This window comes from Sceloporus occidentalis, unplaced genomic scaffold, assembly GCF_023333645.1.
Source record: "Sceloporus occidentalis isolate IW3139 unplaced genomic scaffold, rSceOcc1.0.p SCAF_37, whole genome shotgun sequence".
NCBI lineage: Eukaryota > Metazoa > Chordata > Lepidosauria > Squamata > Phrynosomatidae > Sceloporus > Sceloporus occidentalis.
The window spans coordinates 10,419,585-10,438,952 of NW_028317017.1; the positions used below are offsets into that span (position 1 = coordinate 10,419,585).

Below are 19,368 nucleotides of genomic sequence, written 5' to 3' on the forward strand. Positions count from 1 at the left end.
TACAGTCCAAAGAGCTTCCAACCCTAGTGACATCTACTACACAGCTGGAGCACAATGCCCTCCAAAAAGCTTTCACCTTGACCAATATCTTTAACTTGTGCCTGGACCACACTTGTATTTAGAAAACGCTACACTCTGACGCACATACCGGTACTGTATAGCCCGTACATGCTCTTACAAAGTCGTGCAGTCATTTAAACCATCCATCTGCTTCTATCAATGGCGTAGGCAGGGCCTTTTTAAAAAAAAAAAAAAAATGTATTTCCCATAACCCCTTTAGTGACAACTGCATTGAAATCCTACTGTAGACAAAGTAGGAAGCTGTAACACGTTTCATGGACTCAATGGTCATTTCAGATTTAGGATCAGGATAAATTGCAATATAATTTACATAAAACATGTAAAACAACTTGATTTGGTTTTTGGTAAAGTTTCTCCTATTTTCAATCCACATATTGTTTTCATGACGACTACTACAGTCACCGCATACAGTCAAGGAGCGAAAGGTTCGTCTGAACCCTACTCTCAATTCTACTTAGAAGGAGAAAGTAACATCTGTGTGGGATGGGAATGCAGTGTATGATAGTGGGCGGATGCTGAGTGATTAGGGAAATAAAACATGTTTATTTGTTATAATGGAAACAATCTGTAATGACAAGGGAGCTAGGGAAATATTTAGACAAACTCTAATGGAACCCAGAGGACATCAGGATGGACCTTTTGTGAAACAATGTTCAAGATCTATTGAATCCTGCTAGTAAACATGTGAGTGAATAAAACAATTATACTTTATGGATATCCTTGTATAGGGTAAATTCAGACAGGAATGAGCTCAAGTTAGTTTGTCCTTTTAATCTGACCTATTTATGTCACTCTACGTCTATCTGCACTTCTCCAGATTGTATAGCATGTTTGGAGATTACAGTACTGTAAAAACTGAAATGATCTGCTGTATTAATGTAAGAGTGATCATCTGTGAATACCTTCGTCTATAGAGGAAATTAATTGTTATTTTGTTGTGAAGTCCATGCATGGCTCTTACAGTTCGAATGTGGGAGATTTACTAAAAGGATAAACATCAATTATAGAACTACTGTTAAAGCAGTATCATTTTCAAGCAACATTTCACCATTTAGCAAATCGTCCATAGATGGCCTCTACAAACATTAAAAACCTATAACGTTTAAAATATCATAACTAGCAATTATATTTGTTCCAATACTGGAAATATAAATTACATCTGGAAGGTTTAATATCACATAGTATAGTAGGTTGAAAAAAAGACTTCAGTCTATTAAGTTCAACCTTTCACACATACCTAGTTCTAAAGTTGATCCCAAATATACACTTTCCTTTCATTAGATTAATGCAGTAATCTAACCCAACGATTTTATACCAAAAACGCCTTTAGTTTTTCCGATTATTGCCTGAATAAACAGCACTGTATAAGCATAAGTTGAAGCAAACCGAGTGTTCAGTTTACAATTTTGCGACAGAACAGAATGGATGTGGAGTTTTTGATTTACAAGTCAGATTAACAATGTTTTGGATTCAGATCAGCATGCATGTCAGGCACCGACAGTGACTCCAGATGTGAAACGTATGGTGTGTGTTTTAGTTCTAAGTTGAGAACGGCTTAAATGCAGTACAGCTAAAAACTTTAGTACAGAAAACCACAGTGAAATGTGAAATATTTCTTTCCCTAAACTTTCCCCTTTCACTAGCCCTTTAAAATATGTAAAGGATATGCGGAAGCAGGAGAGAAAATTGTCCACACTAATAGGGTGAATATTGAAAACTGTAAAGTGAACGCATGAAACAGACATATCTTCATTAAAACAGACCTTCGGTTACTGTAGAAAATCCAGAGTTAGTGCCTTTTAGTTTTTTAAAAGCCCAATTATTATTGGCATAGTTGCTACCTGCAAATACAGTGTTTGTGACACCACAGTCTTCCCGTCTACAAGAGATCTCCGAGCACAGAAGATAAGGAAAAACTCACATCAGGACCCATTCAAGAAAGGCCGGTATACCTGTGCATCCGGTAACTCCTTTCTTGCCTGAATAGCCCGGGTCACAGTGACAGATAAATGATCCTTTAGTGTTTTCACAAATCCCGCTGAGGCAAATATTTAAATGGAGCTCGCACTCATCCACATCTGAAATGCAATAAATAAATGCATCATGACAAGAATCAAAAGCATAGAGAACAGCTACTTAAAGGGCAATCAATTTGACTAGATTCATAGTATAAAGAGAAAAGGACATGGCCATCTAGTATTGGGTAGACACAATATACACAACACTACACAATACCTTATTTTGACATAAATGCTCTCTAGATGAGAAATAGGTATGCATATTTTGTGGGTAAACATTACCATTTAGTATTGCATTAAAGATCTTCCTCATGGAAATGGGGAAATGTTTTTATAATTTGTGTCAGCAGTTGAAACATGCTGTGTTAAGATGACTTACCAAGACAAGTCTTCATATCATCTGATGCCATGTACCCATCAAAGCACAGGCACCTGTATTCTCCTGGTATATTCGTACACTGCCCTCCATCACAGATGTTTGGATTATTTTCACACTCGTCGATATCTACAAACAAGGAAAATTAAGTCACTATTTTGCTTGTTAATTAGACTGGATACTCTAGTTGCAAAAAAATAAATAATTCCCAGTGTCATGCTAACTCTGTTAGATTCAGAGACTCCAATATTCTATGACTGGTGGACTTCTAAGAATTCTTCTAGTACTGGTGGATTAAGCAACAAACTAATTGTCCTTAAAGTAGTGGCGGGAAGACAGCATTCTACATTAATTAGTAAACAATTTTCTGTATATGAGAATTATTTCTGTAGGGTTGAGACATCGTTGCATTATAAAAATGACTGCACAAATGAGTCAATTTAATATCCTGAAATGAGATTCATGCTGGCACATATTTTGATATGTCTTGCTTTTTCATTCAGTGGTACCAAAGCTACACAGATAAATCATTATTTGCCTCACATATGGTTGGAATGAGAGCCGCCTTGAGGCTTATTTGGTCCTAACTTCAGTGTTCTGTTCCAAATACAGAGTATGGTTATCAGGATTTGCACAACAAATCTGTTTTTGTAAACAGACTGTCTCATAATTAAGGGGAAGCTTTGTAAAATAAAATATTTCAGCTTGCAGTCCAACCCTAGGTGATCACTGAATAACAATGTTTGGTTTATTATTAATCAATATACCACTAATATGACATTTCCACATGTAAATGTGTCTATTATAGGGATTTAAATGGCCATTGGGGACTTCTGCACTCTTGTACACTCTTGACCTTCAAATTCCCTACTTAATGATATAACATTGACTTTCTATGCCAACTACTAAACATCAATTCAGCTCTTCAGTCATTAAACCAGTTATTCCTTTAGTGATAACAAGCTCCCCCTGCCAAAATTATAGCATGCTGTAGCTTGTGTACACAATATTACATACATGACCCACCCCTGTGCGTAGCTCATAGGGATAGCCAATCAGTAACTACTCAGCTGTTATAGTACAACTCCCATGATCCTCTGCAGCTGTTGGGAAATTAAAAACCCATTCCATGGAGAGTCCTTAGGATTTGATGTTCGGCAACAGCTGTGGGCCCTATATTTTAAACTAATCCAGCTCTGTATATAAATTATACATACATGTCCTAATGCACTTTAAAATGTGAAGGCTGTCCTACAGAAATAATTCTCATATACACAAAATCGGGTTAAGAAGAGGACATATCTTACCGGTACAGGATCTCTGATCTGGCATTAGCGCAAATCCTTCCCTGCAGCTACATTCATAGCTTCCTTCGGAGTTGGTACAGAAACTGTCACATCCACCATTGAAGAACTGGCACTCATCAATATCTAAATACAATACAATACAACATATAATACAATGTATAGCTAAAGTTAACTTACCAAAATATATACAGTTATATAATGTATAATACGTATATTGTGCAACTAAAATGTCCAAAATGACATTTATTCAACATTGATTGCACAAATGTGCAATAGGTAATGAAATTGCTCTGAAAAGACTTGTGCATTCAGATTCATACATACTTTAAGTTTAACAAAATTTGCTAATTTTGTGTGTTCTTACAAATCTTGATAATAAGGTAGGCCCCAAAAAAACAAATAAAAACGCCAAAATTTTATTATGATTCAATTGCCTGGTGTAGCTGGAGACATCTCTCCTCTCCCTTTCACACATTGTCTGGGACAGTTGCCAGTAAATTAGAAGATGTTACATTTGTTGGAGGCTTAAACAAACTGTGATTGCCATTTTGGTAATGTTCCAAAAAATTTAGTTAAGGATTTAACCTGTCCTGGTTATTAAGTATCAGCAAATGCAACCTTCCCAGGAAACAATCAAGGCCAGGATGCAAAAGGCTACATACAGCAAAAGAAAAATATGCTTAACCAATCTCAGGCTACTAGAATGAAATTTTAGTCTGCACTACTAATGTGGAAGCAGAACGAGATTCCTGAAAATTAACAGTGGCTTGAATACAAATGTTGAACCCTCACTCACAGCTGCCCTTAAATATGATATACCACTAAATGAGTGGGCAGCAGATACAAGGCAAGGGGAGAGGGCAAATAGGACGGAGAAGGCTGTGAGGAAAGAGTAGAGAGATGACTAGCGGGAAAGAGAGAAGGGGGCCCAGAAAGGACTAGGGGAGAAGGCAGGGAGCACAGAGAGAAAGCGACACTTATTTTTGGGCAACAAATTTCATTATCACATTTTTTTAAAAGCCCTGATTTCATCAGGAAGGGCAGACAACAAAATGTGATATCTGAAAAATTTGTTTGGGCTTTATCCATAAGTCTATTAAACACTGAATTTTGCACAATCTCATAGAGATGTGATATTTGTGTGCTGTGGGATTTGATGTCTGCAGTAGCTGGGACATCTCAGAATATTTCAAAAACCAAATAGCTCAAATCCTAATTTTTATTTTATTTTTATTCCCACTCTCCTCACGTAGGTAGAAGGCAGTTATAACTTCCTCTTAAGATTGTCTCTTTAACAGGGCCACATGAATCCCTCACCACGTGTGAGCATGCTTTGGTTGCACTTACCAATGCAAGACAATTTATCATCCGTCTGTTGGTATCCAGGATCGCATGCACATTGGTATCTCCCAATGAGGTTTATACAGCGCCCGTGAGGACAGAGACCCACGCTAAGATCACATTCATTTATATCTACAATGAAAAAGGTAATTTAGGCCAGTAAAGAAAGTTATTTTAACTAAAATGCATTACTTCCAGACCTAATCATCATGAGCTCATCAGATAAAATCAAAGTGTATGGCTATTTAAATTTACATATAGCATATAACAGGAATCTTTATTGATTACATTAAGAGTCAGAATAACTAAGATACTAGGTAACCAAGACTTTCAGAGACATTCTATAAGAGCAGAAGACAATCTGTGGGGCATTAGCCACCATTTTGTTTTCCATAATGTCATTGTTAATATCTTTTTTTATTTTTCTGCAAATGTAACTGTTTACCTGTTGTAAAACAGCCTACACTAATACATATTCCTTGGTAGAATGTTAAATACAAATGTTTTTTGGAATTATATACTGTACTTATGCATTCTGATAAGCCTGCTAATAGCAAAACTATTTTTTACTCCACTACTCCACTAAGGTAGTGACCCTATTATGCAAAATGTGAAGAGAATTACAACATACCAAGGCAAGCAGAATTATCAGGAGCCACTTCATGGCCAGGAGGACATTCGCACTTAAAGCTCCCGTCAGTGTTCAAGCAGATACCACCCCTGCACAACAGTGGGTTTCGTTCACATTCATCAATATCTGAAATGCAAAGTTAGATGTTTTACTCTTGTGTTCAAACGTAGAGAGCAAACACTAATATTTTTATAATCATCAAACATAGTTTATCTAACTTTGGCTAATTTAATATTTTAATCTCTTGCAATCCAAAATGGCCAACAGTGGAATAAAATAAATATAAATAATACTAAATAGCAATAGTAATTGTAATTTACATAAAATATGAACTTTATGATACTTGAACATGCATTATCAGCTACATAATATTTTTTTTTTATTAAATATCTTGGCTACACCTTATCTTTTACCTATATAGTTACTTATATAGGACATTTGTTTTGATGCATGGATACTGACCATCCACGGCTCCTACAATTACAATCCTCCCACTCCAAAACCATGGGGTGAGGGAGCATGGGGATTTACTACTCGCTTTATTATTCACCCCATCAAACCTTGAGAGGGGCAACAGGTTGGAGAAAAGAAAAAGGCACCTGCTTGCTAAAAATAAGATGTCCTGGTGAACTTTTCTGCTAGAGGCTGATCATCCTCCTATTCTAAGCGAAGGGAAAGAACAGTTGCAGCCCCTTGGCGCTCAACAATTCCATTACTCACCCATGCAGTTCTTCATCATCATGAACCCACTTTCATATCCTTCGAAACAGTCACACTCAAAGTCTCCAGGGGTATTAACACAGTTGCCTTGTCCACAGACATCAGGTGATATTCTGCACTCATCGATATCTGTAAAGATCCAACAAGGTTTGTGTAAACGACAGGAAATTTGACAGTTACATTTCAAGTTAATGAACAAATTTGTCTGTTTTACCTGTGCAATTTCTCTCCTCGGCATCAAGGGCAAACCCGTTGTCACACCTGCACTTGAAGCTGCCAATGGTATTTCTGCACTTTCCATACTTGCAGAGACTTGGTATCATTTTGCACTCATTGATGTCTGAAACCAGAAAAACACAGTAACGGTGATGCACATCCACAAAGTATATGTTAGGCATGAAGAGTTGCATATGATCTAACAATGCACAGTGCGTATACTGCAGAGACAGGAGACATGAGGCGTCACAAGTCTCGGGATCGCTGAAGATCTGAGGTCCTCAGATTGCTGCAGTATTAGATTATCAAGGGGCTAGTACTGATCATGTGAAATTACTATTTATAATGTTGGATATTGTAAGAATAAACAAATTAATGAACTGAGCGGCTACAACTCCCATATGTATTTTGGCCTAATAATGCATGTTACTATGTATTCAAGCTGGTTTAATTAGGCTTTTTAATGATGCACTGTTACCTTTGGAGAATGTTTTTCCTGGTGTAATCTCTTTAGTTGCAAAGCCTGGCCCTCTGGGGCAGAGAAGATTAAACTCCGGCGTTCCTTTGGCAGGGCATTCGTCGCAGTCTGGGCCCCAAGCAGCGCCAACAGAGCAGCAGCATGCATCCATCCGGTGCCGGCCAGCAATAGGAGCGGTGCATTCTTCATCTTCATGCTTGAGGTAGCAAACTTCCAGTCGAATGTCTGTCGTCAAGGACAGATATCTCAATCACCAAAAACTTGTCTTTCAATGCACAAGGTCAATACTTGTATTTGGGAGGCAAAATTGTCTTGTATTTGGGAGGCAAGCTCAATATAGCTTGGTGACTTGGTGACTTTGGTGACTTGTTTTAGTAATGCAGTGTGATGTTGTAATGCAGTGTGTATGATTTTACTTGATGTATAAAATAATATTTGCTACTTATTGTGTGTACCAGACCTTTGTTTCTTAGATTGTGTTATTAACGGTGATAGAGGGGCATAGTTATCTTTTGAGTGCCTCATTTTTATTATGTTTTAAAGTTAGTATAGGGGAGGAGATGGTAGTTTGATTTATTAATAACCTTTAAAGACCAGCTCCCACTATTGAGTACATCCACTTATGAGGAGTATGTCATTTTTATGTAATAGATTAAACAACATTTTGTCAGCAGGGAGATATTGGAATGCATCAAAACAGATCTTTATTATGTAAGTGAGCGCATGTTTGTTTAGTCAAACAAAATCTGAATTCTTACCAATACATGTGCGCCCAGAAGCATCAAGAGTCATTCCGTTGGGGCACTGACAAACAAAGGATCCCATTGTATTCACACACTGTGCATTGATACACAGTCCAGGAAACACAACACACTCATTAACATCTGCGTCCAAGAAACACACAAGCTTTGCATTAGTAAGACAACACAGATAGAGCAATTTATCATCCATTCCTATTACAATTCAATTTGGGTGAGCTGTAATTCCCAATCTACATGTAACACTGGGCTATTCGGTCATTACAAATATCTTCACTTTTGACCCATAGTTTGCTGTTCGGTGCTTCGGTTTTTATACAATTAGCTAGTCTACTAATGCTATTTATCTATGAATAAGACGCTAGCTAGATATGTGGATTCATACATATACAGAGCTAGGTGTTTTTAGTAGTTCACCAGTAGTCTATGATGAGTAGTTGAAATTCTAATGGCCAGGAACAGGTTTGTCTATACTAACTAGAAAGTTTTCTCATCGGAACAGTAGGTAGTTGACCTGATCAATGGTCATCTAACATATATGTCCTACTCTTGTAGATGATTTTCACATCGTGGAACATATTGATATACACAAAGCTTCTGGAGCGATCTTGGATTTCACTTGCATTGCCTAAACACATTATCTATGAGGTTACCGACACATTAATAATAAGAATTATATACACTTAAAAATATTTTGCTATTAATGTCTAAACACTAGATTGTGATTTCAATGTGTACTTGTTTCACAGACTGGCGGCAGAGGAAGGCGTTACCACAGTTCTATTTATTGTCATGGAAATTGATCCAGACAGTACTTGCTAGTTACGTAATTGTCATCTGGAACGGGCCATTAACACATAGTGAACAATCTCACATACTTGTATAGTTTTAATTAAGGATGTGAAAAGGACAGGGCCACCCTTTTTTATTGGTGTTGCTTTCCAAGGCGTGTCCAGGTTAGTCATGGTGAACATGAGAAGGACAAGTGCCAAAGTGTTGGGTCATGGGGAGTAAGTATCCTAATGTACAAAACAATCTCCTCTGGAGAGTTGACATATGGGAAGAGCTGCCTTCACAATGTGTCCCTGAAAGCATTATTCATGGCCAGTGGCTTTGATCTTCCATATTGGGGTTCTTACATATATAAATAAGATCTTGTGATTTCTTAGTGTGTTTTCTGTATTGCCATCAACAGGTTAATATATCCTTCCAACTGAGCTGATCATTTATGTAAAACATTTTCTATATTATATGCTCCCATCTCTCACCAGATATTGCATAAAACTCTAAATGAGAAAAACTGTCTCTTATATTCACCTGATATCATAGTCTGAGTGAACTCAAACCAATGCAATGCAAACGTTTTATTTATTTTTATCCACATGTTTTGTATTTCTAGATATGGGTTGTATTTTTTCCAATAATCTATGGACCCTATAATCTATTGCATCTATTATCATACCAAGAGAATACATTAAGATCCAAGTTGTCTGTCAAGATACATAGCTGGCAAACTCCAGCAGCAACTCATCCGTTCACTGATTTGAGATGCTGTCAGGTTGAGTTGAATGCGGTTAAGTCTAAAATTTCAAGTTTCCTGTTGACTTCTTGTTTTGTTGATATATTTGTACATTGACTTGAATTGACGTTCATTGTATGGGAAACTTTTCTAATTTCAAGACATTTGAATTGAGTATTTTTGCACATTTTGACTTCATTCCTATAGTGTTTTTATAATTTAAGGAACGTAATGCATTTGTGGTGCAGTGTATGTTAAATCATTTGTTTAGATAAGTAACTAGCAGCAAAATAGTTAACCCAAATTCCTGCAATTACCACTTTGCAGGGATATAGTGGTACTAAAAATTATTTTGCGTATGTCTCATGTGCATTAAGTATTCTATACTGACACTGAATTTATTACCTTCACATAGTGTGCCACGGGTCCTTGCATAGCCTTTTGCGCAGACAGGATCTGAATATATAAGACAAGACATATATATTACTTAACAGATGGTTATTGTAAAAATGCCTCATTCTGATTGGCAGATCTGGATGAAATTTAAACACATAATATACAAAATTGGCTTTAAAAAAGAAACAAAACACAAGTTGGATATATCACGTGTATGCTATATCGCTGTATGTCATTATCATGTGATAAGCGAATGAATGATATTGTTTTGTAGCAGACATACCTACAACATTTAGCTACACAATTCCAGCAATTCCATTGTGTTTCCTAACACCTGCAAATCAATAAGTTGATTTATACTATAAGCACAAGTAGGGTCGCCATCCCTGTGGTACGATCTGTACTATTGTACCAGACATGCCTCAGCTGAGACATCAGGCAAGCCAAGCCCTTCTGCTTGGCAACTGATAAGTGAGGCCCACTGCTTGGCCACAGGGAAGGCCAAGAAAGTTCCAACCATATGTTTTGGAGTGGGCTACGGCATTTTGTTGTTACGCCACAGAGCAGAGAGGCAGCAGTGTGTGGGTGCATGTATGTGTACTGTACTGTTGTGTTAGAGTCAGTATGTATTTAAAATGTTTTGTGTGTGTATTTTTATATATAGTTATGCTAGGAATACTGTATATACACACATATATATGTATAGTGTAAGAGTCAGTGAGTGTTTGTTAGTGTATGTTGTTGCTGTGTGGTGTTAGTATGTGTGTGCAAACAGTAGTGCATATTGGGTTGACTGTTACTGTGTGAAATTAGCATGAGTGTGTATATCCACATGTAGCGTTAGAGTGTGTGTACTGGCGTATGGGGTTAGAATGCTTGTGCAGGAGTATACAGTGCTAGTTTGTGAGTTAATGTAAGGTGTTAATGCTTGTTAATATTTGTATGGTGTTGGCATGAGTGTATTTGTGTTAGCATATGTGTGTGGTTGTCAGCATATGATGTTATCATGGGTTTGTGTGTCAGCATTTGGTGTTGGAGTGTCAGGTATGAGCCTAGGGTTAGTGGTGCCTGTGTGGGGGAGAAAGAATGTGCATGTGTACTTAAGTGTACGGTACTAGAGTGAGTAAAGCGAGTTTGCATGTTAGTATGTATGCAGTTTGTTGAAAAAATAATGGGTAGGACAGTGGGATGGACATGGGGCAGGCTGATTGGAGGTGCATGGGGACTAGGCATTAAGCATGTATTGGGCCCCAATATTTCTGATGGAAGCCATGAACACAAGGTACAGCAAATCAAGAATGTTCTAATTTATAATTAGACTGTAGGGTTTTGTGTTCATGCAGTCATACATTACCTGGCTCACAGGGAATACAAGGGCTTCCCCATGCCGCACCGAGTGTTGCACAGCACTGTGATCTCAAGGTCCCTCCATTGATGTTCACTTCACACTTGTTACCCACCATATTCTGCCAACATGTTGCCTTTACGGTTTCTATGACAAAAACATAAGGATCAAAATAGAGTATAAAAACAAATCTAAACTTCAATAAAGCTTCACAACACCTAAATAATGAATCATTTAGCTGCAAAATTAATCTTTGCTAAAACCTAGGATGCGTGAACATCTCAACAGACCCAAATTACACTGGGGGTCTATCTAGGGACCCAAACCAATGTGTTGCAGCTCAGATTACATGCACTGCAACATCAAAGCACTAAGATTTATTCTAATAAACAATGTACTAGAACGAAAAAGGCCTTTATATTTGTAAATAATAAATGACTTGTGTCACCTATACAAATAGTCTTTGTTGGATCCAGAGTGCTGCCGATGGGACATTCACACACAAAAGAGCCAGGGATATTTTTGCATACGCCATTAATGCAGGGGTTGGACTCGCATTCATCGATATCTGAAAGAAGACAGCAATTAGTTTAGTTGCTTGTTAATACAGTATTTTTTAAGGTGAGATCAGTCACAATCAAATACATTTTGCACTACAAGCAGGGCCGGCCCGACAATGGAGCCAAGTGGGGCAACCGCTCCAGGCGGCACTTTTGAAGTGGTTTTCCGGCGCTCAGCATTACAAGCCGGCACCGAGACCGAACAGGGAGACTCGCCGCAGGACTGCTGAAAGGTAAGTACAAGGGGGACGGAGGGACGGAGGGAGAGGAAGGGTAGATAATGGGGGGGGGGCGGCAGGGACGGAGGGAGAGGAAGGGTAGATAAGGGGGGGGGCGGCAGGGACGGAGGGATAGGAAGGGTAGATAAGGGGGGGGGGGCGGCATTTTAAAATTCGCCCCAGGCGGCATTTTGCCTTGGGCCGGCCCTGACTACAAGTAGCAGATACATGCGTCTAATGAAATAGAAGATTCAGAATATCCAGATGATGAGAATTACTGCAACCTGAGAAACTGCAGATACCCTAATATTCCCCACAACAACAGAAACACTGTCATCACCGATCACAGAACATACAGAACCTTCACCTTCAGTAGCAGATTTAGAAACAATATTTACATTGGTACTCCATGTCATTACCATGCATCTTCCATTGTTGTTGCTAGCATTCACATACATACGTATGCACGCACACATATATACACTTAGATCCATCCATTTATACATACTCACACACACACATATATATCTATATATACAAATGGTGATTTCTTTTTATTACCTTCACATGTTTTAGAGTCAGGTTTATAAACATATCCTTTCGGGCAAGTACAGGTGAAACTCCCTGGGGTATTTCGACACTGTCCGTTGTCACAGAGCAGTCTGTTCAATGCACATTCGTCAATATCTGAGAACACACGAAAAGAGAAATATGAAAATCATTAATATCAACTGTATTTTATGCAGCAGTGGTATATATGGGATCTTGTGATGCTTTGAGTCTTACCCGGGTTGCTTTTTTAAATATTTTTATGTTAAAAAAACATACAACATTTGCCCTAAGATAATTATCAGATATACAAAAATATACATTAGATCGAATTGTTAGATTGGATCGTTAGGTTACATTGGGTTTAATTAGTGCCAGAGCTAAAACCAGCATATTGTAGGGTGAAGCTCTATCATGTTTATGTTGGAAAAGCTATGTTTGTACAGATATTGTGTTGTCTTGCATTTTACCAATACATCAGATGCCTGTGCCGGGTCTCTCCTAATTGTTATCCTTCATCTATTCTGCTGAACTTCATCATTCCTACTGTTGTTGGGTGTCCAAATGTTTTGAGAAATAAAAAAAAAACATTTTTCCTTGTGCATACTGTGCATTTAAGCATTTTTCAGGGATAAATTGTCACGTGGTACAAAAGCAGGCACTGATAGGTTGCTGCCATAAAAACCGAGTTTCTGTGTTGATTCAACACGATGAAAACATTTAGAGAACAGTCTTAAATGACAGATATGCTGAGAATGCAGGGACTAACAATTAATGTTTAGTCTAAGTGGAACAGTACTTTTAAAACAGTTTATTAATCAGGAAATTGCATTACTTTCTCTGCAACAATGATATATCTGCTTATCCCTCGTAGGAGCACCACAACTGGGAAATAAATTATAACAGAACAGATTCCCATTTTTGGGTCCCACTCAGCAAGCCTGCTGATTTATATGTTCCACAAAGAACAGAACACATCTAGTCTGGCAACCGTGCTAACCCTGCCTGGCTGAAGCCAAAAACATGAATCTGCTTTATTTTTATTAATTTCTTTGGATTTGAAAGACTATTTGTTTAGAGAAAGCTATGTTACCCAGATGGAATAATTGGGAGGCACTTACTTTTGTAATAAGGAAATCACATAAGTGATGTAATGTTCATACAATTAATACCTTAGAGGACAATTTGGTTTCATGATACTAAGGACCTTTTTGCTATGATTTATATAACTCTCAGTTATCAATAGTATCAATGTTTCACATTTGTGTTTTCTATACCATTTTATCACTTTCCATCTCCGGAACACAACACACACAAAGTTGGATCAACCAATTACAGCTGATAATCCATACAGGTTGATATTTTTTGGTTTGTTTTTGTAAAGGAGCAATATATGCTTTTCTTGACAGACAAGTAACATTTGAGAGCAATAACAATTGCACATTGTGCCAAGTGCTGTTACAAGGAATATAGCCATACCTGGGAACTTCTTAGTTCCGGCTACCTGGAGACTTCCCTTGTGGGATGTGGTCAGGACTGGCCACTGACGTCGGTGGGCATTCCCGCTGACGTCGGGGTCGTTCCCGATGACGTTGGGAGCGTTCCTGCTGATGAGTGTCAAGACCCCACTCCTGTTGACCCAGAGAACCGGAGAACAGTGCTTCACCCGGAGATCTCCGGGTCAAACCCAGAGAGTTCCCAGGTATGAATATAGCAGTAGCACAAGCCCTTTTATACTGTATGTATAAGCTTGGCAGCTGCACTGTATGCTTAATGAATGGGAGGATTCTGATAACAAGTTCTCTTTTATATTAGTTTGCAGGCAGATACTTGGGGCCGCAGAGACATACTGTGGAGTATGGAGGTGTCTGTCAATCAGAGCACAAATGACTTAATATAAAATCAACCAATAGAAATCTATATTTAAGTAGAAATGCTGCCTTTACAAATTATTGTTAATAGTTTCACCATAACTATTGTTTGTTTTACAGAAGGCTCTAGATTATAAGCGCATTTAAGTAGGGTCCTCCTTATATCTTGTTTTTGTAAATCAAATTGTTATGTTATATACCAGGGACGTCCAACATGCGGCCTCGAGGTGCGGCCCGCGTGAGATCGGCAGCCAGGATCAAAAGAGCCCTGCTGCTTACTTGTGGGAGGGTCCATTCTCTGCTCCAGTCCTGCCTCCTCTGTGGGGAGAACGAGGGAGGCCGCGCCCCCTGCTGAAGTCTGTGATCGGCATCGAGAGCTGTAGAGCAGGTAAGGGGGTGGGGTAGGTTGTGTGAATGAGTATGTCTGATTGAGGGAATGAATCTGTGAATAAATGAATGAGTGTGTGTGTGATAGCATGGATGTGTAAGTGCTGGAACCTAGGCATGATGGGACTGTGATTGCTGTTAGCAATCACACTCCTATCATGCCAAGTCAGCCAGTACATGCTGAAACCTGGCTAGCTGCCCCCCTTGTGTATTGATGCTGCCAGCAGTATGGGGTCTGCACTTACAGCCACCCTGCACCAGCACGTATTGGCTGACTTGGGATGATAGGAGTGTGATTGCTAACAGCTAACAGCAATCTGCTAACAGCAATCACAGTCCCATCATGCCTAGGTTCCAGCATTTACTGGTTGCCTGGGTATAAAAAGAGTGTGTTTGCTGTTAGCAATCACACTCCTATCATGCCAAGTCAGCCAGTACATGCTGAAACCTGGCTAGCTGCCCCTCTTGTGTATTGATGCTGCCAGCAGTATGGGGTCTGCACTTACAGCCACCCTGTACCAGCATGTATTGGCTGACTTGGGATGATAGGAGTGTGATTGCTAACAGCAATCTGCTAACAACAATCACAGTCCCATCATGCCTAGGTTCCAGCATTCACTGGTTGCCTGGGTATAAAAAGAGTGTGTTTGTTGATTTTTTTTGTCCAATTGTGGTGTGTTACTTTTAATAAAAGTGTGGTTACACACTAAAATTGGACAAAAAATACAATGCCCAGCCAACCAGTACATGCTGGAATCTGGGTATGCCTGAGATTGCTGTTAACAATCATAATACCGTATTTGCTCGATTATAAGACGACCCTGATTATAAGACGACCCCCCAAAATCTGAATATTAACTTAGGAAACAAAGAAAAAGCCTGAATATAAGACGACCCCAAAGGAAAAAAGTTTTACCAGTAAATGTTAATTCATGTAAACTATTTTTTTTAATAAAAGCTATGATTGAGAAAAAGATTTTTTTTGTTTTTATTTCTTGTATTTTCCAACCTGTCCCCCAGTTACGCACATCTGCCCCCAGGCTTGCCACTCCAATATGGCACTGTGACCCATGATATGCCTTTTAACCCTCTATATGCCACTGTGCCCCATGGTATGCCTTTTGACCCCCTATGTGCCACTCTGCCTCCAGAAATGCCTTATACCCCTATATCCCATTCTGGCATTTAGGGGGTTAAAATGCATATTATGGGGCAGAGTGGCATATAGGGAGGTATAAGGCATTTCAGGAGGCAGAGTGGCATTAAGGGAGTTAAAAGGCATTGTACAGAGCACTCTGCCTCCAGAAATGCCTTATACCACTATATGCCACTCTGCCATTTAGGGGGTTAAAAGGCATATTATGGGGCAGAGTGGCATATAGGGAGGTATAAGGCATTTCAGGAGGCAGAGTGCTCTATTAAATGCCCCCTTAACGCCACTCCAGAAATGCCCTATGCCCCCATTTAACACACACACACACCCTATACCCCCATTTAACTAACTAACACACACACACACACACACACACACACTCTCTCCCCCCCCTTCCCCCGCTCTCCCCCCTCTCTTACCGGTGCTTCCAGCCGGGGCAGCGGGTTGACGTCGCCTTCTGCTGCAGCCAGAAGGAGGTGTGGCTAGCAGCGGGGGTTTGTATGCGTCCGTCGCGTATACTTTCCCCGGCTGTCAGAGATCAGAGTTCCCCGCACCGGTGCGGGGAACTCTGATCTCTGACAGTCGGGGAAGGTCTATGCGACGGACGCAGACAACCCCCGCTGCTAGCCACACCTCCTTCCGGCTGCAGCGGACGTTGTCTACGCGGATTGCGTAGACGTCAACCCGCTGTCCCGGCAACACAGCAGGAAGCACCGGTAAGTGTGTGTATGATGGGATGGGGGGGGAGTCGGGTGAGACAGGAGGATCCAGGTCCCCTGCAGCGGTGCGGGGGATCTGGATCTTAGTCTCCTAATCAGACCTCTATTTGAGGTCTGATTAGAAGACGACCCCGATTAGAAGACGAGGGGTATTTTTCAGAGCATTTGCTCTGAAAAAAACCTCGTCTTATAATCGAGCAAATACGGTATATCATTTTTTGTACAATTTTGGTGTGCAACTTACTTTTATTAAAAGTGTGTGTGGGGGGGGTCACTTTCAGTTTCGGCTAAGTGAACCCTGAATTTTCGGTTTTGGTCCAGAATTTTAATTTTAGTGCATCCCTAAAATAAATAGAACTATTTCATTTTTACTTATCCAGAATCCTGAATTTGTAGGCCCAGAAATCAGTGAGAGGAAAAGTAAAGGTTTTGTGTCATTTACTTTATTTTAATCTGCATATCTTATTAAAGGCCATATTTTCTCTCAGTGAAAAAAAAAGTGCGGCCCTCGCACGGATACAATTCTGATGAAGTGGCCCACTGCAGAAAAAACTTGGACACCCCTGTTATATGCTAATGTTATGTCCTGTTGTCCAGCACTGGGGAATATGGTGGCTATATATATATATATATATATATATATATATATATATAAACAATATATAAGATGAAGGCAGCAATACTATGTGTCTTTTCTAGCATTACCAAACAATAGACTAAATGTCCTGATGACATGAGTGAATTTGAAGTGTTTCCCTGCCTTTCTGTGTGCTTGTAGATTTTCACACCTTCCCTGTAAACTGGACTTCCAGAGCCAAATACAATCATTAACAAGTGAGCAACAAAAACATCCAGACCATTAAATACATAAATGTGCCTGAGACATACCAATGCAATTCTTCCCAGTAGAGTCCACATCATAACCTGAATTGCAGATACATTTGTAGGTTCCTCGAAGGTTTTCACAAATTCCATTGGGGCAAATCTCTGGATCCAGAGCACATTCATTGATATCTAAAGAGATTTGAAAATAAGAAATTTAATTTGTTAATAAATCTATTATACAATGGATACAAATGTCTTTGTCCAATCACCCTCATTAAGGCAACCCTGTGCCCTTTGTCAGGAACTCGGTCCACAAGGGGCAGTAAGACCTTCACGTCTCCATGACACAAGGACAAGCATGAGTTTGGATTTGCTCATAAGATGCTCTCTCAGGGAGTGAAAGTGCACGTAAAATAGCATTTATAGATATTTATTTAGAAAGAAGAAAAAAACATTATTCTGATTTACCATATGATACCTATCCATGTTTGCAGATGTTCATAATATGGTATGCTAAAAGTAATTTTATATTGCTTTCTAGTGTTGTATCTTCCAGCTAACTAAACAGACATTGTTCTGAGATATTACTGGCACTATTCCTAGATCCAAGAATGTTATTTATATACAGTATGCAATTACATTGTTTTTCATTGGATGATTCTCTAATTGATCCTTCATAATTCATTTCATATGTGTTATGGGAAAGAAAAACTGCACACTGTGTTTACATAAAAAAAACGGTGGCTGGAAAAAATAAGGAAGTCTGAACAACAAGAGTGGTTTTAATTAACAATCTGTATATTACAATTACTAAAATAGCAGGGCAAACAGTGATTGCTTTGGATGTATGCAATAAATACCACGCTGTGTAAAAAGTGTTCTAAACATTACTTGTGCAGTATGTGAGCTGATAACTCCATTAAAAGTGCACCCTTTTTATTCATTTTGTTTCCCCTTCTACCTGACATACACCATGACCCATTCATCACATAACTACCCATTGTCTCCATCCTCAGGCTCGCATCAATATACACCACCTTTTTAACTACAGTGTCTTCTCTACTACACTCATAATCAGGTTTAGGGTTTAGCTGATATGCCTTCATGTCCCAGTTTTGTGGCACAGGGGCTGCTGCTCTCTAGATCTGCTAGCTTGGGTCAGAATACACCGATTGTAATGCTTTCTTTAAAATCTCAACATACGTCATATTTTCCCCACATACTGCCTTCCCGTTTACCCCAATATATAATCTTTCCTCTCATCCATACTGCCTTAACACATACATCCTACTCATCCTAACATATACCTTAATTTTAATCATTCCTCCTACTCACGTTCATCTTCATAGATACTACCTCTTCTATCACATAAACATATCCTTCATAGTGGCTCATCTCACATGTCAATAGACATATCCTTCTAATCACATCTCTTACGTCAATAACACCTCTGTTATCTGACCTGTATGGGTCCCTTCCTTACCCAACGAGTGTCTCCTTCTGGTCCAAAATAGTTCCTCAGCTCAACAAATACCCTCTTCTCATTCAGTCATCTCCCTCATTCACACTACTCACTGCTACGCACCAAGGAAGAAGGTAAAGTGCTTGCCAGTATAATACAATATTGGTTATATTTACCAGCACCCAGAGATGTCATTCCTGGACCACTGCTGCACAAAGCTTGATACTCATCTAAAAAACAGGAAATGCCATTTCAGTATATTATAAAAATATGGGTACGTTTTATTTTATTTTTTAAATCACCAAAACTGAAAAAAGACAAATACCTGTGTTCAGCCAATAGTGATGACGCTGATGAGTGAAATGCATGTAAATTGGTTTTCGTAAAACAAATTAAGCTTCCTGACCTTTCAGTTCAGACAAAATTTAGAGGGCGATT

The 19,368-nt window shown here is 39.1% G+C and overlaps 1 protein-coding gene across 1 annotated transcript in view; it reads right to left on the reverse strand.

The window, feature by feature from the left end:
- Positions 1 to 19,368, reverse strand: part of LOC149297821 (fibrillin-1-like) — a 104,636-nt gene that overhangs the window by 30,480 nt on the left and 54,788 nt on the right. The window contains exons 17-31 of the mRNA XM_089488323.1: positions 19,107 to 19,160; positions 17,532 to 17,657; positions 12,526 to 12,651; positions 11,635 to 11,754; positions 11,196 to 11,333; positions 9,851 to 9,901; positions 7,927 to 8,052; positions 7,169 to 7,393; positions 6,689 to 6,814; positions 6,475 to 6,603; positions 5,755 to 5,880; positions 5,130 to 5,255; positions 3,783 to 3,905; positions 2,479 to 2,604; positions 2,034 to 2,159 (exon numbers count right to left, since the gene is read on the reverse strand). Coding sequence (XP_089344449.1) covers positions 2,034 to 2,159; positions 2,479 to 2,604; positions 3,783 to 3,905; positions 5,130 to 5,255; positions 5,755 to 5,880; positions 6,475 to 6,603; positions 6,689 to 6,814; positions 7,169 to 7,393; positions 7,927 to 8,052; positions 9,851 to 9,901; positions 11,196 to 11,333; positions 11,635 to 11,754; positions 12,526 to 12,651; positions 17,532 to 17,657; positions 19,107 to 19,160 — 1,848 coding nt within the window. The remainder of the gene's footprint in view (positions 1 to 2,033; positions 2,160 to 2,478; positions 2,605 to 3,782; positions 3,906 to 5,129; positions 5,256 to 5,754; positions 5,881 to 6,474; positions 6,604 to 6,688; positions 6,815 to 7,168; positions 7,394 to 7,926; positions 8,053 to 9,850; positions 9,902 to 11,195; positions 11,334 to 11,634; positions 11,755 to 12,525; positions 12,652 to 17,531; positions 17,658 to 19,106; positions 19,161 to 19,368) is intronic.